Source organism: Camelus bactrianus, chromosome 10 (assembly GCF_048773025.1).
Source record: "Camelus bactrianus isolate YW-2024 breed Bactrian camel chromosome 10, ASM4877302v1, whole genome shotgun sequence".
In the NCBI taxonomy this organism is placed as follows: domain Eukaryota; kingdom Metazoa; phylum Chordata; class Mammalia; order Artiodactyla; family Camelidae; genus Camelus; species Camelus bactrianus.
The window spans coordinates 45,378,815-45,402,382 of record NC_133548.1 but is presented as its reverse complement, the minus strand read 5'-3'; the positions used below and the strand labels follow the sequence as shown (position 1 = coordinate 45,402,382).

Below are 23,568 nucleotides of genomic sequence, written 5' to 3'. Positions count from 1 at the left end.
CTTAAGGGAGGAGGAAGGAACCAGTGGCATAATTGGAATGATAAGTGATTACAACAGTGTTCAAGGAAGAATTCATACTTCTTTTCAGGGAAATTCCTGCTTCAGTGACCAAACATATAGATTTCCATGGTTTGTGTGGATTTCTGTGGTGGAGTTCATGACAGTTAGAGATTGGATTGGCTATAAATAGACCAAATTGGATTGGCTATAAATAGACCAAACTTTACTTTGATTCACCCAAATCAACTTACATCGTTATAACTCTGTTCCTATCTGCCACCTTTCAAACCCCAAATCAATATATTTTAGTTACATTATAGACACATCTATAAACATCTAAGGCATTGTTATCACAAGAATTTTAGTGATATTTGGTTTATAGATTTTTTTCTTTTAATTGCACAAACTAGACTAGGCCATAGACCTGGGCTTAAGGAGATCCCTTGGGCCATTTGTAGCTTTACTTTGACAATTATTTTACCAAGAGATCTGATCATGGGTGTTTGATTTGAGCCTCCTTTGATCCCCTGCCAAAAAAACCAGAGCTCTTACATTCCATGTGAGAAACACGATGGTCAGAGATCAGGCTCCAGCTCTATGGGTGGTAAAAAGGTGAAGAATGCCACTCTGGATCTGCTTGGTCTTGGCACTGTAGATTATAGGGTTCATTAATGGAGGGAACAGAAAATAGACATAACTCATAATGAGGTGGACAATATGTGGAACCTGCTTCCCAAACCGATGAATCAGAGACAACCCAATCACTGTGACATAGAAAACCAGGACACAGCAGATATGGGATACACAGGTGTTGAGGGCCTTGACCCTCTCTTCTCTGGAGGCAATGCTCAGAACACTCTTGAGTATCAACACATAGGAGATGAGAATAATCAGAGAATCCAGCACAAAGATAAGAACTACAAGCACAACTGGATACAGTCGATTGAAGGTAGTGTCAGCACAGGCCAGTTTGATGACATCCTGGTGAAGGCAGAATGCATGAGAAAGGACAGAGGAATGGCAATAGGGGAAAAAGTAAAGGGGTAAGATTGGGGGGACCACAGATACAAACCCCCTCATCAGAACTCCCAGCCCAATCTTCACCACTCGGTTATTAGTGAGTATAGACGTATATCTAAGGGGGTTTCGAATGGCAATGAAACGATCATAGGACATAGCAAGCAAAACGCTAGATTCTACAAAGGAAAGTGAGTGTATAAAGTAGGCTTGAGAAAAGCAGGCTACGTTTCCAGTCTCCCTGTGATCCAACCAGAGGACTCCCAGCACCGTGGGCATCGTAGTCAAGGTCAGCCCAAGGTCTGTGTCTGCCAGCATGGCCAAAAAGTAGTACATAGGCTCATGAAGAGTGTGATCTTCCTTAATGAGAAAGAGAAGGGTGCCATTGCTGAAAAGGACAGAGAGGCAGACGAAAAAGAAGGGTGTGGAAATCCAGTGGTGAGGTACCTCCAAGTCCGGAAAGCCAGTCAGGAGGAAGGCATTGAAGCTGCTGTTGGGCCACATGTGGGATTTATCCAGAAGAAATGTTCTTTTTTTTCTCAGTTAAGACCCAGGGTTGCAGTTCTACTTTCAAGGTATGGTTCCAAAGATACCGTCTCAGAATTCTTTCCCAAAAGCAAGAATGACATCAATATAAGCCTTTGTTTATGAAAACATATTCTTAAGATAACCTGTATTTTTGGTGTTCTTAACTGCATATTCCAGGGACCATCCTACTGGACCAAATCCTTGGAGATTCACCTAGTCACTTGCGTGTTAACAAACTCCCCAGGAAGTTTTTGACGCATACTCCAACTGAGAAACCATTTCCATCAACAATGCTGACTTTACAGAAGAATCTATCCTTGAAGGATTTCAAGGAACCCAACTTAACCTCATTCCAATCTACTACCTGAAGTTTTAATTACCTTCACGTAGTGATTCCTAACTCATGTTATCCTCAACAAAAGTCTCAGGGTCTAAGAGAAAAAAGTGTTAGAAGAGGACCTGAGCCATGACCACTGTTGCTGAAAGGCAAACAGATAAGAAGAGACATTTTCCTCCCATTCCGTGGATTAGTGTTGGAAAACTAAAGGGTTTACCTTAAGGGTTTACTAGTCTCACCTGGACACTACAGAAATGCTCACTGCTTACTACCATGGCCCTAAACGAACTGGAATTCAGATGATCATAGACCCTCAGGCTGGAATAAACAGTTAGGTCGGCCAAGGACATGGCTCATGATAGAATTTCTCCTTTCATTTGAAAATTTCATCTTCTCTTATTTCCACATAGCTTCTTTCTCTTTCCCCATTATTATTCTGTTGGCCCACTAAAATAACTCCCCAGAACCTGATTTCTCTCCTTTCAAATTCTCCATTTGTATTTTAAAAAGCATCTTCTTGATCTTCTTTTTACATCCAGTCGTAGGCTTTTGAATTTGTCTTACCCAATATTAAACGAGGGCTTTATTGCTGCTTAGAGGTGTCAATTAATGTTAGAGGTTTTTACATCTCTTCTGCCACTAGACTATGGGTTTCTTGTTTTACTTGCCTTGATTAACACCTAGCAAAGTACCTAATATGTGATACATATATCATATATGCATCAATCATACATACATATGTGTATATATACACATACACCCATGTACATATGTACATACATGCATGTGTGTGTACATATACTTATATATATTATACATATATACATTAATTCACCCAATACTTTTTGAACACCCAATATGTGATAGGCATGATATTTTAAGCACTGGAATTAAATGATAATAAGACAAAGTCTCTGGTCTCATAAATAATAAATTAGGTTAAATATAAATAAGAAAAATTTAGATCCATAGAAGTGCAATTTTAAAATAAAGTAGCACTATTTAATACATTGATGGGGACAGAACTGCATCTAGGTTAGTGTAGTATCTTGGGTGACCTGAGTGTGCATTTCTGAGGAGGTTACTCTGAGCTGATACCTCAATAATAACAAGGAAGAGCTGGCCATATGATGATCTAGAGGAAGACTGTCCTACTGAGAGGGGAAAATTAGTATGCCTGGAGCTTGGTGAGCAAATAGAAGAGGGATAACAGGTAACATCAGAAACTCAAGCAGCCAGTCAGTTATCAAATGATCTTAAGGACAACAATAGGAATTTTGTTTTTACTACAAATGTGATGGAAAAAACACTGAAGAGTTCTAAAAACTCAGTGGAGGAGGGGATGGTGACATATTCTGATTTGCATTTTAAATTATCACTTGGACTATGATGTAAAGAATGGATAATCAAGAAAGATAAAAGAAAAGAAAGGAGTTAGAAATCTATTGAAATAATCCAGATGAGGAGTGATGGTGACTAATGAGAACAGCAGCAGTGGAAATGAAAAAAAAAAAAAAAGAAAAGAAACTTAACCACAGATAAGGATGCATTTTTCAGGTAGTATCAGTACTTGCTGATATGTTAAAAATGGGAATGAGGAAAAACTGAAATGAGACTGAGTCTAGATTTCTAGCTTGAATAAATGGGAGAATGGAAAAGTCTTTTACTCAAAAGGGTTAGTGTGAGGGAGGTGTATATTTACTTGTGAAAAAGTCAAGAGTCATCAGTAAATGACTGAATTAGAGCAAATGCATGTCCTGCTTTTTGGCCTGTCACATACTGAAACAGTTTCTTCAAGCTGTTCTGTTTTTTCCTCTCAAATTAAAAAAATATATTCTTATTCAGACAGGCTTTTTTGAAGTTATTTTGTCAGTGTAAGTCACCACTCTTGAGATGCTCTCAGAGAAAACCATCTTACCTTGTACCTGTACCAGTGAGATCTAGCTGGTTCCCAGCAGTGAAGAGGTGCCAGACAACTGGGCATAAGACAATAATTCAACCCTTTTGGCTTGACCCTAAGGGATGGAAAATCGATAAAATCACTTGTCGTTCTCCCTACTCTGTTCCCAGGAGTGAGACAAACCAGAATTTATTGAGACTATAATAAGAGATGTTTATTCTTCAGTCACTAGATGCAAAGATAATCCCACATCACTGCTCCTCTTGTGTGTTCTTAGTACAGCTTCATTCCCTTTATTTCTCTGGCCCTTCAGCAATGATATTCTTTAGCCGAATCTCTTACTGCAATTTGGTAACAATCCCCTCTTGTAAAAGAATATGTAGCACAAGTAGTGAACTAGTGGAGGGATCAATTCTATTTGCCTTCAAATCAGTTTCCTCTTCTCTATTCCCAAGAAATGCATGCAGATCTATATTGTACTTCATGCTGTAGGAAATTTTCATGCCTTTAATGGGAGCTTCTCTAGGTTTCTGAAAAGAAGAACCTTGAGGGAAGAGACAAAAGCTGAGGAAAGACTATAGGGAAGGAAAGAGGTTCCTAAGGTTGAGGATAGAACAGGAAGACTCTCTAGTTGAGTATGCCAAAATTTAGGTAACCTAATGCCATTCACACCCACAACCCTTCTCTGTATCATTTTAAAAGTCTGGTAGAATAAGAGGTGCCTCTGTATTTACCTCCTAGAAAGGATAGGAGACATATAGGAAGGTCAACCATATTTATACCACAAGGCAGGGCAGGTCCTAGATACTCATGACCAAAATTCTTCCCAAGTGCTACCAACTTCAGTCTGAGATCTGTGCCCTCATTGAGAATTGTGAGCTATAGATACCCTTCCCTTCTGCCCCTTGTCATCTCTCCAGTCAGCTTAGAGAGGAGTCTCCTGATACCCTCATTTTGCATCTCCTGGGTGTTTCCCCACTCACATGCATCATAGCTTGTTGTTAAGAATGAGGAGTAAGGTTTTGACTGCTTCTCAAAGACTGCTAAGAGACCCAGTCAGTGAGGTTATTAATAAAGAAAGCATCTCCCTAGAGTTCTTCCTTTTCCAGCCAGTTGGGATCTTAAGAAACATCTTCTCTATCTTAGCCACTCCTGTGAAGGAGATGGAATACTAAATTGACCTCCCCAAGGTCTTAGAGCATTTTCTCCAAATAAGGTGTGATGCTAACAGAGCCTCAGGTGGTGGCTTTATGTGTGAGAAGTCAGAAAGCTTGTCTTTTTGGCCCCAGCAGACTCTGGTATCACCTGTGGGAGGCCATGTATCCCTCCACATCTACTTGAAAATTCAGTTTTTCCAGGTTGTTTCCTGGAGGAAACTTAAGCATCTTCCTGGCTGGTCTTTTGAATATTAATTATATTTTCTGCTGATTTATCTCAGAGCTAGCTTGAGATTGGAAAGTTAGATGGATTAAAGTCAATATGGTAAAAGCCAGGCAGCTTCTCCTAGAACCCACATGAACCCAAAAATCTACAGTTCTCGCCATTCCTTTATTGTTTATCTTGCCAGAATTTTTCTCTTTTCTTAGAAATGCAGTGAACGTAATTATAGCACAGTGTTTCAGCCAAGAGTATCCCATCACTCTAGACCTAGGGGTAGTATTTGTGATTTTCCCCTCAACTCTTATAGAAACCATCCTGCCTTTTACCAGTTTTAAGGGAAAATAAATATATGTTACCAGAATAACAAATTTCCCGTTCTTGAAGAAAATTTCATTTCCAGTCAAGCTTTGTTAGGACTAAAGTAATGGTTAATGCAAGTCAGAGGCCCAGATGATTCCTGCTGGAACCATCAATCGGTTACTAGCTGTTATGGATTGAATTGTGCCGACCCCTAAAAAAAAAATCATATATTAAAGTCCTATCCTTCAGTACCTTAGAATGTAACTGTATTTGGAGATTATCACCTTTAAGGAGGTGATTAAGTTAAAATGAGGCTGTTAGAGTCAGTTGTAATCGAACCTGACCAGTGTCCTTATAAGAAGAGAAAATCTGAGCACATGGAAAGACACTAGTATACACAGAAAAAAAAAAATGTGAAAACATTGGAAGAAGACGGCCATCTACAAGACAAAGAGGGAGGCTTCAAAAGAAACCAACACTGTTGCCACCTTGAACCTGAATTTTCAGCTTCCAGAACCACGAGAAAATAAATTTCTGTTGTTACAGCCGTGCAGTCAGTGGCACTTTGTTATGGCAGCCCTAGCAAATCAATGCCCTAGCAAAGTAAACAGAACAAGCTAAGGTATACAACCTCTCTAATACTGAATGCATAGTTAGGCGTAAGCTTAATAAAAAAATGAGCAGGAGTAGATGCTAAAAATTACAACATAATGAAGAGCAATACCAAAGATAACCTGAGTAAGTGGAGAGACATACTATGTTTGTGAATCAGAAGACTTAGTATAGAAAGATGTCAATTTTTTTTCAAACTGAGCTGTAGGTTTAATGTAATTTTTGCTAAACTCCCAACAAATATTTTCAAAGATACAGAGAGGCTTATTCTAAAATTTATATGGGAAGACAAAGGATTTAAATGGTTAAAATAGTTTTGAAAAATAATAAAATGAGAAGAATAACTCTGTTCAAAGTTAAGGTTTATTATATAGCTGTAGTTATCAAGACTGTGTGGTATTGGTGGACAGGCAGGCGCACAGACTGATGAAACAGAAGAGAGAAACCAGAAATAGACTCACATAAACATACCCAATTGATTATCTTTAGTTGTCTTTAGGTTTATAGGTTTTAACTTTTCCCATTTTTGAGATATACTTGACATATGTTAAGTTTATGGTGAACACTGTGCCGATTTGATATACGCATGTATATATTGTGAAATGATTACCACAATAAGGCTAGTTAACACCTCCTTCATGTCACATCATTAGTATTTGTGTGTGTGTGTTGAGAACCTTTAAAAACTACTCTTTTAGCAACTTTCAAGTACATAATAAAGTATTGTTGACTGTAGTCACCATGCTGTACATTGGATCCCTAGGACTTACTTATCTTACACCTGCAAGCTTGTGCCCTCCGAGAAACATCCACCCATTTCTCCCAACTTCGAGCCCCTGGCAACCACTGTTCTACTCTATTTCTATGGGTTTGGCTTTTTAAAATTGCACATGTAAATGAAATCATGCAATATTTGTTTTTCTCTATTTGACTTATTTCACTTAACATAATGTCCTCAAGTTTCATCTATGTTGCTGCAAGGGGCAAGATTTCCTTCTTTTTTATGGCTGAATTGTATGTAGGGTGTGTGTATATGTATATATAAATATATATGTGTAATATATGGTAAATAAAAATGTGATGTATATTATTTTAATTGCTTCAACCATTGATGAAGGTTGTTGTTTATCATGTCCTGGCTATGGAGTATGATGCTGCAATGAGAGTGAGTGTACAGAGATCTCTTTGAGATAATGATTTTATTTCCTTCAGGTGTATACCCAGAAGTTGGATTGTTGGATCATATGGTAGTCCTACTTTTAATTTTTCAGAAACCTCCATAGTCTTTTCCATAATGGTTGCACCAATTCACATTCCCACCAAAAGTTCACTAAAGTTCTCTTTTCTTCATATCCCTACCAAAGTTTGTTTTCTTTTGTCTTTTTTCATAATAGACATCCTAACAAGTGTGAGGTGATACCTCACTGTAGTTTTGGCTTATATTTCCCTGATGACTAGAGATGTTAAGCATCTTTTCAGACACCAGTTGGCCATTTGTATGTCTTCTTTGGAAAAATGTCTAGATTTTTTGATATGGAAAACAGTAGTTGCCAGAGGTTACGGCAACTACTTGTTGATAGGTTGATAGTAGATGCCAGAGGTTACGGATGAGGGGAGGGTGGAAAGGAAGAAAGGTAGGCATGTCTATGAAGGAGTTGCATGAGTTTAGCCTTGTGGGGATGGATCAGTTTTGCATCTTGACTGCAATGGTATTTATGTGAATCTACACATGTGGTAAAATTCCATAAAACTATACCCATATACACACAAATGAGAGCATGTAAAACTATTAAAATGTAGATAATCTCTGTGGATTCTACCAATGTCAGCTTGCTGGTTTTGCTTTTTTTTTTTTTTTTTTGTAGTTATGCATGATGTTATCACTGGAGGAGGGAGATCAAGATGGTGAAGTAGGAGGACGCTGGGCTTGCCTCCCTTCACAAGCACATCAAAAATACAACTGCATATAGAACTACTCTCACTGAAATCAACCTGGGGATTAGCAGGATGGCTCTTCCACAAACAAGACTAGAAAGAAAGATCTACACAAGAGTCTAGTAGGAGAGGAGGAGAAGCAACCTGGTTGGGACCCACAACCTTAGCAGGGGACAGAGAAGAGGAGAATAATATCACAGGCTGGGGGATCCTGTCTAGGGAGCAAGAGGCTTGAGCACATATTAGGCGTCCCACCTTTCGGGTTTGGCACTGGGAAGATGAGCCCCCTTAGCTGGTTTGAAAACCAGTGGGACTTACGAGATGGCTGTAAGAACCAAGACTCCACTCTTTAAGAGCACATTTACAGATTTGTTTACTCCCAGTCATAGATTAAAAACTGCCTGGGGCTCTGACCTACTTGCCAGAACTGCCCCAGCATGACCCCTGCCTGTGCTAACCCCTTGCTCCCGGGCTACGCCCCAACTAAGGCAGAGACTGCTGTTGCCAACAAGAGTGCCCACACTTGGAGGGAATGGAGCCAGCTTGGACCCCAGCCCTGCCTCTAACCAGAGAAGAGGCAGCCAATGCCCCTAGAGAGGGAGCAAAACTAGCTCCAGGGCAGAGACCACCGTTGCCACCGTTGCCAAAGCTGGCATGCCTGCACAAACTTGGGAGGGAGCGAAGCCAGATGAGTAGTGTGGTATCAGCCCCTCTGGCTCCTGTGCAGCCTCTAAGCAAGGTATACACAGTGGGGAAAAGTGAAACCAGGATAAGCTGCACCCAAGGCTGCCTGGCCACAGCCCAGGCCAAGGGGAAGACTGCTGTCACACTCTGGAAAGCCAACTCCCTCAGGGCTTCTGCTCCAAACAAATAAATGTTTGCCAGAGTGTGGAGAGTAAAGGAAATCCTAGTACACTGTTGGTGGGAATTTAAATTGGTGTAACTACTATTGAAAACAATCTGGAGTTTCCTCAAAAAATTAAAAATAGAACTGCCCTGTGATCCAGCAGTTCCACTCATGGTTATATATCCTAAGAAAATGAAAACATTAATTGAAAAAAAATATGCACTCCAATGTTCATAGCAGCATTATTTATAATAGCCAAGATATAAAAGCAACTTAAGTGTCCATCTACGGAGGAATGGATAAAGAAGATGTGGTATATGTGTGTGTGTATATATATATATATACACACACACACACAATGGAATATTATTCAGGCCATAAAAAAGAACAAAATTTTGCCATTTGCAATGATATAGATGGACCTGGAGGGTTATTATGCTTAGTGACATAAGTCAGACAGAAAAAGACAAATACTGTATGTTTTCATGTATATGTGAAATCTAAAAAATAAAACAAACAAATGAACATAATAAAGCAAAGACAGGCTCATAAATACAGACTCATAAATACAGAGAACAAAATAGTGGTTACCAGTGGGGAGAGGGAAAGGAGGAGGGACAAAATAGGGGAAAGAGATTAAGAGGTATGAACTACTAGGCATAAAATAGGTAAGATACAGGGATATAATGTACAACACAGGGAATGGAGCCAATATCTTATAATAAATTTAAGTGGAGTATAATCTATAAAAATATTGAATCACCATGTTGTACACTTGAAGCTACTGTAATGTTGTAAATCAACTGTACTTCAATTTTTAAAAAATGACATTCATTGAGCTAGACCTTTATAATTCATTCATATTTCTTTATGTAAATTAACTTTAATAATCTTTTTATTTAAAAAATTTGTTCATTGAAGCTTTTCCCAATTGCCGGTTTAGGTTTATCTACAATACATTTTCTCAATTCTGTTTTCTTCCTCACAGTCTCAATAATTAAATACATAAAAAACAATGGGTAATTAAATTAATTGAGTCTCATTAATTGCTTAATTGAAAAAGGAATACATCTGTGTGTTTATTTCTATATCCTCTATAGATCTATGACTAAAATCTAATGTAGATTTTTTAAAAGTTTTTTTAGTAAATAGAATGGTGTTCGTGAGTTAGTAGTTTTAATCTGGAAATGAAAGTTCCTCTCCATGAATCAGGGACACATTGTTAAATTGCCTGTGACATCATCTACCTCCAGGAGCAGAAATTAGAAAAGATGACATTGATTCTATGTGTCATTAAATTGTGAAAGGTGAAGTCTGTTTCTCAAACAGTTCATTCTTCAGTAGGGAAAGATGGTCCAAAATACAAATAATTAAAATAAGTGTGATTAATTATGACTGAGGTAATAATGGCTGACATCAATTGAGTCCTTATTACATATTGAGTACTATTCTTAGTAATTAGTATTTAAACCTCACAAAAACTTTATGCAGTGGTAATTATCATTGCATGTATTTTATGGATGAGGAACACAAGAACAATGACGTTAAATCACTTGTCCAAAGTGGCACAGCAAGAGCCTCAATCATAGTGTAAACAAAATGCTCAAGTTCCTGCGTTAATGGTCTAAGTCATTAATGGTCTACTGTGTTGCTGCTTTTCTATGGGAAGACAGTAAGACCTCTGGCTTCCAGACAATGGGCATTGGGATTCCTGTCCTCCATGTCTTACTGATGACCTGACTGAAAATGATTCTCGCCCTACTCTGTCTCCTTATAGAGAAGATGGGTATGGAGGATACAGACAGAGAGATAAGGGGAAATTAGGGACTGGAAAGGGGAGCTCCTTCCCATGAGACAGGGCCCCGAGCTCCCATTGCCTGAAGCCAGACTAGCTTAGGGGAAAGAGAATGGGGTGGGGGGATCTCTTTTACTTCACCAGAACCAATACCCTGCTCTCCTCTAATTCACATACATTCCTCACTTTATAGACAGGGTATGGGAGTTCTCCCAAGCAGCTCCCTTAAGGATTTTGTTTCATTCCAGATCCTTAACTAGTCCACTTTATTTTTTCCATGTGATAATAGATATAAATAACTAATCACTCTCCTAGCAGCAGGGCTTAAGTAAAAGCTGGGACAGAGACCTTGGGGACTGCTGTTCAAAGCCCCAGATCTCTAAAGCTGAGGGTGCAAATAAGGATGAAGAAGACTTAGAAGAAGAGACACACAAAAGAGGAGAGAGAGAGAGGACAGAAAGGAAGTGACAATGAGTGACCAAAATGAGGAATAAAACCTGGAGAGGAGCTTCTAAAATAAATGTTCCCACCAGCCAGGCTTTTGTGAAGATGATGAAAAGAACGGTGTTTTGACTAAATCCTTGATAAGGCTAAGAATTCCAGATTCATGACTATGGCAGTGAAGAATGGGAAAGAACCAAAATTCAGGTCAGTTAGAGTATCTGATGAATCTTCTCACTGAGGTCTCACTGCAGGCACAAGGGTAGAGAGGGCAGCAAAAGGATCTGGTTTCTCAGCAAAAAAAAAAAGTGATGGTATTATATATCAAGAGTACGTGGAGAGTGGGCTTGGGTCCTTAAGACTCTCAGACATCTCTAAAACCTGGCATCTTTAAGGATTACTTCCTCAAATGTATAAAATAAGGCCAAAGATAGATCTGGAACACATGAGGCGAAGAAGAGTTATGGGAGCAAACCAGATAGCAGGTGTAGACTCAGGGGTAAATGATACAGTCCTACTTGCTCTCTTCATGTCTAAACTTTCAACCTCTTTGGCCTCCTTTCTAACCCTGTGATTTCCTGTGTGACTTTTTTTTTCCTCCAGAAGTCCAGGTAAGCTCAGAAGATAGAATCTCTTCCAAAAGTGTGAGGAGGGGTAGCTCTGTAATCATCAGAGATTCAAACACTTTGTGGTGAGAAGTCACTATTTGACTGTCAGCCAAGACTGATAAGCCAAATCAGTGAATCTTGGATGGAGCCTAGGCTGTATGTGCCTTTAAATCAAGGACAGTGATGGACATAGTTGTGTATCTTCAGCACCTGGAAAAGTACCCAGTGTGCAATCGTCATTCAATACCACCTAAATTGAAAATAGGGTAGGACTTTTCTTTCCATATCCCTTATAACAACCCTGAAGGAATTTCCAGGTCCTGAGGACACAGCTATGTATTGAATCAATTAACCGCTTGTAGGGCATGTCAATCAATCTATATGCTTTGATGAATTGAGAATCTGCTTAAAATCAGGAATGTAAGGTGGTCAGAGAATCAATTTGCATGTGCAGGGAAATTGATCATTTAGTGACTTTAAAAGAACACAAATTTATGTGCTAGGCATTGTGTTAAGGATATTACCATTATTAAAAATACAACCATGGGAAATCCTACAGGTAGAATAAACAGAAGAATGGATTGCGTATTTAAACTATTTAGAAAGGAATGACAAGGGACAAAAGTTAGGAGATTTTTTTAAAAATGGAGAAATGGATTAAGTAATTGAGATAGAAAAGGAATTATCAAGAAAAGTGAAGACAAGGAGCCCAGGAGAAGGTGAGGAAACACATGAAGCGTAAAAGTGTGAGCTGAATCTCTGGGGTCTGCATGGGGTCCACAGTTTATGTGACACGGTTTGAGACCTTGAGAATTAGCTTCTGATTAATGAAAACCCAAGTCCCCTTTAAGTCAGAGCCTTGGGAAATGTTGGGTGGCTGCAGGGATGAGACAAAGGTCTATGATTTTTAACCCCTGCAGAACCCACAGATAATCTCATGTACCACAGAAAACAGCTCTGAGCAAATCAAGTACAAACGCTCAGTTTTTCAGTATGAAACCAGAAAGAAAAGCAACAGGCTTGGTTGTACTCCTAAATGCTACAGAGATTTCGCCCATTCCTGGAGTCTTTCTAACCTACAGTGCATACAAAGGACTCTGTCATTTGCTTAGTGTATCACCTTAGACGTATACAGTATAACTCTATAGAATGGAAGGAAAAGGTTATTGTAAGGATTCTACTAAAGACTGAGGCATGTGTAATGTCCTAGTGTCCTGACACATAATGGAAACTCAGCAATTATTTGTTCCTTATATTTCCTTTTCAACTCTGTCTTCCCTGTCTGCTTCCCTCCCCCACTCCTGCTTCTCTAACATTGCATGAGTATTTTCTGAGCCTTTCACTTACTGGTAGAAGTCAGGTTTTTCCTCCTCTTCTTGCCCGACTGAAGACAGAGTCGCTTTTCCCTCAACCTACTCTGGTCCTAGTGCTCCTGGCTTGATGTTGTACTTATTTACCATCAGAAATGCCCACCCTCACTCACAATGCTCCTCATCTCTTTTTCCTTTTCACTCAGACACATTATCTTTTATCCGCTGCTCAGATGACCTCTAGTTTAATACTTCCAGTGACAATCAAATCCAGCCTCCTCAAAACCCCATCATCTGATACCTGTTCTCCAGGCTTCTTAAGAACACTTGACACATCTCAGGGTGAATGAATAACACTGGTGTATACCCACCAGACAGAGAGAAAGGAGTCTCTTCTCAGTAATAGTAACAAAACTTGGAAAGTGAAGAATAATTTAACCCTTGCAAAACACTTTCCTGTTGGAAACGCCATTCTATTCTCACACCCTGTGTGAAGAGCATGACTGGCCAAGGCAAATACTAGTACCATTTAAATATAATAAAAACAAAGCCCACGGTTAAGTGACTTCCCCAGTATCATTGTTGTTACTAAGTAGCAGAGCTGGCATTTGAACAAAATTCTTCTGAAGATGAAGGCCCAGTAATCTTGCAGACATTTTTTTTTTCTTGTAGTGGAAAAGGGTCCTAGGAGTCATGCATTAAATTCACACCAAGATATTCTTTTCAAAGCATGTGAGATGGATAGTCCATACAAACCGTAATAGAAAGTGGCCCCATTTCTCTTCGGCTGATGCCACCAAGGCACAATTTTTATACTCCTAGAGATTGGCTGCCGGCACTAGATGATACCTTAACGTTTGAATGTCACAGAGACTTCTCACTTTTGTTAAATCTCATCAGACTCTGCAGCTTTCAAAAAATATTCTCCTTGAACTTTCCTAAATAACCAATTTCTATCCTTATATCTCCAAATAGGTGATATGCCAACAGTAGTTTGTGTTGTACTGTTGAAAACTAGTGCTCTCAAATGTTAATCATAAAATCTACCTTTTAAGGATAAGTTTCGAATCCATATTATGAAATTTTGAATTCTTTGAGACTCAGCACATCAGTAGCTAAGGTATTCAGATGCTAGGCAACATGGATTTCCAGGTGTATGTGTTTTGGAGATGAACACCTATAATGAACTCTTACCATTTTTTGTAGCTTCCCCAAAGTCTCCAGAGGTTTATCAACTGAATTTTCCCCCCAGGCATACTGAGTTAATATTAGTTATTCCCTCAAATCAACTGTCTATTTTATTTTATTTATTTGCTTATTTATTTATTAACTGTTTCCTTGTTTGCCGTAGGCTGTTCATACTTGCTCTTCCAACACAGCTTAGAATCAATTTTCCATTGATCTTTTAGGTTTCATACTTGCTGGGAAACCTTTACATCTGCCCTCGATATCAGCAGTCAAGATAAGGAGCACCATGAAAAACACCCTGTAAGTTGCCGTGTTAATAGGGTGCTATTCAAATATAGTGCTTTCTTTGTTGATTTTGTCTTTTTTTTTTTTTTTGGTTATATAATTTCTAAGAACATCAACCGGGTCTATTCTGCATATATTGTTGTGTCCCTAGTATATATTGTTCAAAGCCTTATATATAATCAACTCGGAATAATACATTGAGTTTTTCTGTATACACTGTATTCTCCCGTGCCTAGAAATCTCCAGGGAATGACTAAATTACCATCTTTGCTGTCACTGGAAGTCAAGACTGATAAACATCTTATGAACAGGTAGCACACTCAGAAGCAACTTCTACAGGACTAGAGACCCTATTGCATGACCTGAAGGGAATATTTTCCTCTCTGCAAGGCCTGCAATGTGGCTCAACACCACTGCTTCCCCATTTCTGCTGACTGGTTTCCCAGGCATGGAGAAGGCACATCACTGGATCTCCATCCCATTATTGGTGGTTTACATCTCCATACTTCTTGGTAATGGCACCCTTCTCTTTCTCATCAGGAATAATTATAACCTCCATGAGCCCATGTACTATTTCTTAGCTATGTTGGCAGCCACTGACCTTGGAGTGACATTGACCACGATGCCCACAGTTCTGGGGGTCCTGTGGTTGAATCACAGGGAGATTGGCCATGGGGCCTGCTTCTTTCAGGCCTACTTTATTCATACTCTTTCTATAGCAGAATCTGGTATTTTGCTTTCCATGGCCTATGACCGTTTTATTGCCATCTGCAACCCCTTGAGATATTCTTCAATTCTTACCAACACCAAGGTAATAAAGATTGGGATGGGGGTATTGACAAGGGCCGGTCTGTCAATTATGCCAATAATTCTTTGCCTTCCCTGGTTTCCCTATTGTCGATCCCGGGTACTCTCCCATGCTTTCTGTCTACAACAGGATGTCATCAAGTTAGCCTGTGCTAACATTACTTTCAATCGTCTCTATCCAGTTGTGGTTGTATTTGCAATGGTCTTGTTGGACTTCCTCATCATCTTTTTCTCCTACACTTTGATCCTCAAGACTGTCATGAGCATCACTTCTGGAGAAAGGGCCAAAGCCCTCAACACATGTGTCTCCCACATCTGCTGCATCCTGGTTTTCTATGTCACTGTGGTTGGTCTGACATTCATCCATAGGTTTGGAAGACATGCTCCTCATGTGGTCCACATCACGATGAGCTATGTCTACTTCCTTTTTCCCCCTTTCATGAACCCTGTCATCTATAGCATTAAAACCAAGCAGATCCAGAGTGGTATAATTCGCTTCTTTTCTCTGCCTCATTCTAGAGCATAACTTTGACTCACTGCTCTCTGAAGAATAATTCAGGGAACCTGGACAAGCTGACAGCTCTGTTGGTGGGAGCAACTAGGGAAAGCCATGTTAATGGAAGCCAACATTTGTGCTATTTAGAACATCATCTCCTCCTCCCCCCAAAATAAAAAGAAATTAAAATAATACAATAATAGAACATCATCTCACTCTGCCCATTTGTAGCTGAGTTGTATATTACATAATATATATACAACACTAATCTCGTGTCCAAGTGTTTGCTGTTTTCCCAGGTAATCACCCTGTTTGGTGAGCCTCTGGTGCCTATTATATGATTCTTGGATTTATGGTAAGGGTCACCAGTATTTAAGTCAAAGCTCATTGTTTTTTCACTATGTTCTGCATGTATTGGCTTTGATATACCTAAAAATAGCACACTCTTGACTTCAGACTTGTATCCAGTTTTGTTTTTGTTTTTATTTTTTGCTTATATGGAAATAATTGCTGTTTCTAGAAAACTGCACTAAGTAAAGCAATGAGCCTTACCTTGTTCTCAGTTCAATATGACAACTCTAGAGAAAGTACATTTAAGTATATCTAAATCTGTTCAGTTAAAATTTTGATAAACATTTATTAAATAATATTATTTATATGTAAGTAATATAACAGATATAATTATATCTATGCTGTTATTTTTACTACAACTACTACTAAATAGAAATATAATTCTTCATCCAGATGATCATTGTCTTGATGAGTTAGTCCTAATATGGAGAAAACAAACTTGAAACAAGATCTTTAGCAACTTTCAGGCTAATAAATGATCTTTATCAGATCAGCTCAAGGGACTATTTGTTTGATAATTAATTAATTAATTAACTTCTACTCAACTCAGCTGTATGTCTGTAATTAAGTATGACATTTATATTTTTTCTTTCATAGCTTCTAGACTGTGTATTTCAGGGGAATAATGATAACATAGGTCTGTTCCCTACTGTATTATAGAAACTACCACATGCATCATCTTTAGTAAAATATAGTTTTGATTAAAATGAATGAAACTTAAAGTGACTCATATCTGTGTGTGTGTCTCTTGGTTTTCTATCTCTAAATATGTGTAACTTCTGAGTGTCTTGTTACTACGCCCTGTAATACCTTCAAGTAGTTGGACATCTTCCATTGTATTCTCATTTAATACCTTCAAAAATATAAGGTCACCAGTCTTTCAGTAGGAGTCCATTCCTTGCTCATGCTCTTGGGACTGAATTAAGGGAGATCTAAGCTAAATCAAAGGAAAATTTTCTTGATTTTTATCTTTAGGCCAGTAATCCTAGGGCTTGCCACAGTAGACTAATATAAATGGTATTAGAATAACAATATGTTTTCTAAAGTCTTCAAATGGGTACATTTGATTGCAACCCCTAAAATTTCTCTCCTCTCTCTTTCTGTCCTTCCTTATCTTGCAGAGAGACGATAGAGACATTAGAGAAAGAGCTCATAAATGACTGGGAAGTTCAGTTTTTCCTATGAAACAGAGCAAAGCTCTGGGGTTGCAGTGGCATCTCAAGAGTAAAGTCAAAAGAGATTGGGTGTAGAGTTTCTTGATAGATCAATTTAATGTCCTGCTCGGATACTTGTAGTCACACATACCTTAATGTAGAGGTAAATTTCTGAGAGTTCTCAAAAAGGCCATCCTACTAGCCTTTTCTTTCTTGCTTCTATGTGATACTTAAAATTAGTCATCTTTCTGGTGACAAGACTATTGCCCAAACCAGAACATAGGGTGAGAACGTGGGGGACCACTGTACCAAAGCTTCAAATCCCCAAGGCTATGAGAAGAAAGAAGGAGGGAGGAGGCAGAAAAGGGCCTTGGCGAGGACCTTCTGAAACAAATGCTTCTTGAAGCTTGGCTTCTGGGTATGATTTAAAGAGGTGATCTTGAAAGTAAGACCTTGGCCAGGCTCAGGCTAGAGTCACACCTATGGAACCGATGAGCAAAGGACTGATGAACAGGTCAGTAAGTGGCTCCAGTGTGTCTTGTCCTGGAGGGCTAAGTGTAAATAACAGGGCATGGCAGGGTAGGTTGAGGTGTAGAGAGTTGGTTTATTGGAACTTACAGAGGAAGGTGGCAGTATGTCAGTCAAGAGGTAATGGAATATAGGAACATATCCCCAAAGCTTCCCCTAAAAATTGTCTTCTGAGTAATCTCTTCTTCATATTTTTTTGCAACAGGAAAATGCTTAAAATCTGCCTTCCCTTCCCTACTAGGTGGATGGGGAAGAGAAAGGCAGAACATCTGTGGGAATAGCGGCAGATATCTCTGGTGTGGTTCAGGACTCTGGGATGGATTAGCTGTTGTTCCCTTTCTTTCTCTCTTCAGCTGTTTGAACCAGCTTCCTCTTTGCTCCTGCATGTTCCACCAGGAATTTACTCCCCAAGAGCCTAAATCAGGCTATGGAGAGGAGGCACTATGATGACCAACAGTATAGAACAGAAAGAAAACATTGTCAAGTAGACCATTCTCAGATTAGGGCAAAGACATACTTTGAGGGATTTGACATTAAACATGCTTTAAATTTCTATGTATTTCCAGAGGTGAGCCCAGGATCCATCAGGAAATAAATGTACAAATCCTGAAAACCAAAGGCAGAGGAGAATTTCTTTGTTCATTGTCTTCCATGTTGAAGTATAGGCACTGCAGATTTTGAGCATCTCAAAACCCACACAGAGAGGGAGTGGACCTGGTGTTGGGTTGGAGGGGGGAGGGGAAGGTGGTCACCATTTTTACCAGCAAGGGACACTACCTAAGTGAAAACTCTGCTGGATGCTTTGGATAGAAGACCATTCAGAGCCAACAGTCACTAGTAAGAAGGTCAAGAATTTAGTGTAACTGTAGGTCAAATAATCAATCCATGGATTTGGAAAAGAACAAACATTATGTACTGAAACTTCTAATGAGAATTCGGTGATTAAGTGAGGTCTACTGGATACTATCCATCAGGATAGATAGCACTGTTAGTTATAGATTACCTAGTCAGAGAGCAGAGTTGAGGTCAGAAATGCAGAAGATAAGAAGAAAAATTAAAAGGCAAACAAGGATTGGGGGAATGAAGATTGAAAACAAGTGGGAAAAAGAGCCCAAGGAAAGGCAAATGTTGTAAAGTTTGTCACATAAATGTCTGGCTGGTGTTTCTCCTTGAGAAGAATTTTAGAGGAAGAGAGGCTCAGAGTCTCTCCTGAAGACTGCAAGTTTCTGGAACAGAATGTTTAGTTTGGAGAAATAGTTTTTCATCAATATAAGATCAAGGGCTTCCCAGAGAAGGACCCTCCTTTGAGTTGATGGATATAGTTTTCAAGGTTATAAGTCAACAGTCTTAGAATTATGGGACTTTGTTTCAAACTATGTCATTGAGTACATGACTATAATCACCAATTAACTGTTCCTCCAATCCCTAGCCTCTTGATACACCCACCCACACCCACACACATACACAGACACACACACACACACATTATCGCCACCCAGCTCCACAAAGTATGCTCATTACTTGATTGAACCAAGCAGAGATGCTTAGTCCTTGAGTGTGAACACAGAAAGATGACATATTAAGACTTTTTTTTTTATTGAGCAAATAATGATTAACACTGTTCATAAAACAGGCTGTAGGAAAGAGAAGGCACCTCTCAATTTCCTGTCACCAAGACCACAACTACTGAATCTCATCTAGTTTTCCCAATTACCCAATAACATATATCCTGTTGCTTTCCAATACATTTAGCCTTTCTTACATTTTTTTTCTGCCTTCAAACATGCTCTTTCCTAAGCCTAGAATATGAATCACCCTCTTCTCCCTTGTTCTCTGCATTTATCATGGAATCTCCTTTTGCCTTCCAGATTCACCTCTTAGAGCACATCCTATGTGAAAGTCTCCCCAGAAGATTCAGATGCTTCTTCCTCTTAACTCAAATTTCACTTTGTATTTATTACACTTATTATCTTTTCTTTATCTAGTAGAATATTTTCTAACTTTACATTTATATATGTTACTCCACTATAAATGAAATCCTTTGACTCCAGGGATAATGTTTTACTATCTGTTCCTTTGTAAACCCAAAGCTTAGCACAATGAATTGAGGAGGGTAAAAAAGCTGATTTTCTCACAGATACTACTGAACAGATTATAAATTTCTGGAATTCCTCTTGTCTAATGTCGTACAGAAAAAGAACAACTCCACTGTTTCCTTGCATTTTGACCTTTTGAAGTGCTTTTAATCATTTTCCGGATCAGTTATTTAAAAATGGGGAAAATAAGACTTCTGTGGGCATTCTGTTAAAAGTAAGGGGGCATATGCAACACATGTAGACCATGTTTGTTGTGTAATAAGAAGCAATTATTCTCTCTATCTCTGTCTTCCCTCTCTGTTTCCCCCTGCCTCAGCCTGGCATAGGAAACAACACTGACTAGACGTGTGCAAATAGGCAACTCAGGGAGACCCATCCCTGCCAAAATATTGTTTCTTGCTGTTGTTATTTTGCTTTGTTTTGTTTCTGTTTCTGTTTTATACTTTTGATTCTCTTCTGAATTCTACCAAGGTCAAGTTTGCCCCCGCCCCCAACCTCATAGGCAGCCCAAGCCTCAAGATGGTCTGGTCTGTGCTCACCAAAGTGCCCCCCTCTTCTCATTTCTCCCCACCCCACAACAGACACCAGTAACCTTTCACTAATCCTAGCTATTTGCTTCAGTCACTATCACCCCAAGCCTTCTTAAAACCCCACTATCCTAAACCTCTTCTCCACTAAATATTTTGAATAAATCAGAATGAGTCAACATATCTGAGTGTGATGGCTTCCCACCTGCCTCTGCCAGACAGAATCAGAATGGCCCTTTACAATAAATGTAACCCAACCCCCTACAAATGCACAGTGTCTTACCAGTGACCAACTCTGAAATGATATTGCATTTACTCCTCACAGGACAAGACGAAGTTGGCTAGTCTCATTTATTTCCAGCTGAGGATTGTAAGCTGAGAGAGTCCAAAGGATTTGCCCAAAATTACATGGTTAAAAATTGGAGGAGCTGGGACCTCAACTAAGGAGTTTTCTAAAAGTCAAAGTCTAGAGGTCTTAGAGGAGTTATACATATATGTTATAAACTCACTCTAGAAAATTCTCCTTAATGTCTATGATGATATATTGGCATTTCTCATGTCCTAGTTTATCCCAACACTGATAAATGTATTTACAAAGCGCAGATGGTTAACGATTTTAGAGCCTTACCTGTGGTAACAAGCTATCACATTAGCCCTCTTGTATGACTTTTCAAACAAATCAAACCTCGGCAGTCTAATCATTTGTTGCTCTCACCTGCATTTTTATAACTGTATTGAATATCCATTATTTTTTCAATTCATTCTTGCCTTAGAAATTTCTCTTCTGAGAAAATTCTGAAAAAAACAAATATTTCCCTTTCTTTACACGATTGATTCCCACACATCTATCAGATATTACCCTGAGGAAGCCTTCCTTGACTGTTCCCAAACCTTGCCAGATTTATTAAAATAAGTTATTTATATGCTCCTGTAGAATACTGTAAGTCTTCTATCATAATTTTATTTTATATCAGTGTTATTTCTCTTTTATTCCTTGAAGCTATTTAAAGCTTTAAGGTTCACAAGAACAAGAACCCACTCTGTTGTGCACACTCATGACTGTATCCTCCATGCCTAGTATGTTGCCTGGCAGATTTACTAGGTACTAAATTTATAGTTGTTGTTCCTATTATTGTTACTTCTTTCCATCTCTGAGACTCTCCCAAGAATGGATGCTTTATTTCTTTGGTGTCACTGCAGTTCAGGGAAGCTCTACACTCAGAAAAAAAGAAGTCACTAAAGGAAAATTTTTGAAGACCTACAGACCTATACATAGGGTTTCCTTAAGAGAAGCCTTATCCTATTATAGTGCCCATCATGGGACTCAACACGAGTGTCTCACCCTTCCTGCTGACTGGATTTGTGGGCCTGGAAAAGGCCTACCACTGGATCTCCATCCCATTATCTGTAGTCTACATCTCCATCCTTCTTGGCAACAGCATTCTCATATTTCTCTTCAGAAATGACCATAGCCTTCAGGAGCCTAGGTACTATTTCTTAGCCATGCTGGCAGCTGCAGGCCTTGGGATGACCCAGATTACCATGCCTACTGTGCTGTGCATGGTGTGGATGAGTCACAGAGAAATGAGCCATGGAGCCTGCTTTCTTCAAGCCTACTTCATCCATAGTCTCTCCATCACAGAGTCTGGAATTTTGCTTGCCACGGCCTATGATCGGTTCATTGCCATGCGCAACCCTCTGAGATGCACTTCCATTCTTACCAACACTCAAGTGATAAAGATTGGGGCGGGCATTTTTATGAGGGGATTTGTTCTCATCTTGCCCCCAATATTGCCTCTCTATTGGTTTTCCTGTTGCAGATCTCATGTCCTCTCTCATGCATTCTGCCTCCATCAGGATGTTATAAAACTCCTGTGCTGACATCACCTTCAATCGTCTGTATCCTATTGTGGTGATATTTTCTATGGCCCTACTGGACTGTCTGACAATCTTTTGCTCCTATATTATGACTCTCAAGACTGTCGTGAGCGTTGCTTTTGGAGAGGAGAGGGCCAAAGCCCTCAACACTTGTGTCTCCCTCATCTGCTACATCTTGGTCTTCTATGTGACTGTGGTTGGTTTGACATTCATCCACAGATTTGGGAAGAAAGCCCCTCATCTGGTACACATCACAATGAGCTACATCTATTTGTTTCCCCCCCCCTTTTATGAATCCTGTCATCTACAGCATTAAAACTAAGCAGATTCGCAGTAGCATACTCCAGTTATTCTCTCTGCCATCATCAAAAACATGACATTTACAGGGGAGAGGGTAGAGCTCAGTAGTAGAATGTGTTCTTAGCATGCACCAGGTCCTGAGTTCAATCCCCAGTACCCCCATTAAAATAAAAATAAATTTTAAAAAACCTTATTACCTACCCCCCAAAAAAATTAAAAATTTTTTTAAATTTAAAAAAAAAACGTGACATTTACACTTTCCTATCTGGGAAAGGACTAAGAGATTATAAACATAAGGATAATTTGACTGGCACAAGTTTCTAAGAAATATATTAAAATAGATGGACAGCTGTCAAAAAAATATCTTTCAGACACAACTCTTTCTTCTGCTGCTCCCTTTTTTATGAGGGTGAAGTATAGTAAGCTGTGTAAAAACTTAAACACAGTGCAAGGTGCTTAGCATGTGCTCAACTGATACTCATTTTGTACTCAAATACTCTTATCCTACTAACAGCAGCTCTGATGTCCTGTGGCATGGTCCAAAAAATTTACAGCAGATTCCATCTACAGTTGTCTTTTCCTTAAGGACTGGATGTTCCCACAACCAATGACTTTCACTTCTTTTGTTCCTTGTGCAAAGTTGGTTGCCTTTTCTGGAATATTGTCATCAGTGAAGCAGCGTCTATTTGAGCTAATTTCTAATGATGACCATTGAGCACAGTGTATATCTAAAATACGAATGCTCAGCTTTTACACAGTACAGTTAATTAAAATAAAGAAGTAAGTCAATTCTTGGTCCAGAGGAAGAAGTTTTATTATGAATCTTGATGAGAAATAGTTTATTAGAAGTTATGTATAATCAGAGCCTGGAGAGGAAATTAATTCAGGTTGGAACTGGACACGAATGGAGCTTGGCATGTATTCCTCATGCCATAAAGGGTAAAGTAT

General features: G+C 39.1%; 2 protein-coding genes and 1 pseudogene across 2 annotated transcripts; 2 read left to right on the top strand and 1 right to left on the bottom strand.

The window, feature by feature from the left end:
- Window positions 1-582: 582 nt before the first annotated feature.
- Window positions 583-1,521, bottom strand: LOC105061869 (olfactory receptor 51B5). The gene has a single exon (XM_010946003.1). It carries the CDS (start codon window positions 1,519-1,521, stop codon window positions 583-585), a length of 939 nt encoding a protein of 312 aa, XP_010944305.1.
- Window positions 1,522-14,880: 13,359 nt separating this feature from the next.
- Window positions 14,881-15,816, top strand: LOC105061852 (olfactory receptor 51B6-like). The gene has a single exon (XM_010945987.1). The coding sequence runs from the start codon at window positions 14,881-14,883 to the stop codon at window positions 15,814-15,816; it is 936 nt and encodes a 311-aa protein (XP_010944289.1).
- Window positions 15,817-21,756: 5,940 nt separating this feature from the next.
- Window positions 21,757-22,697, top strand: LOC105061868 (olfactory receptor 51B6-like; annotated as a pseudogene).
- Window positions 22,698-23,568: the final 871 nt, after the last annotated feature.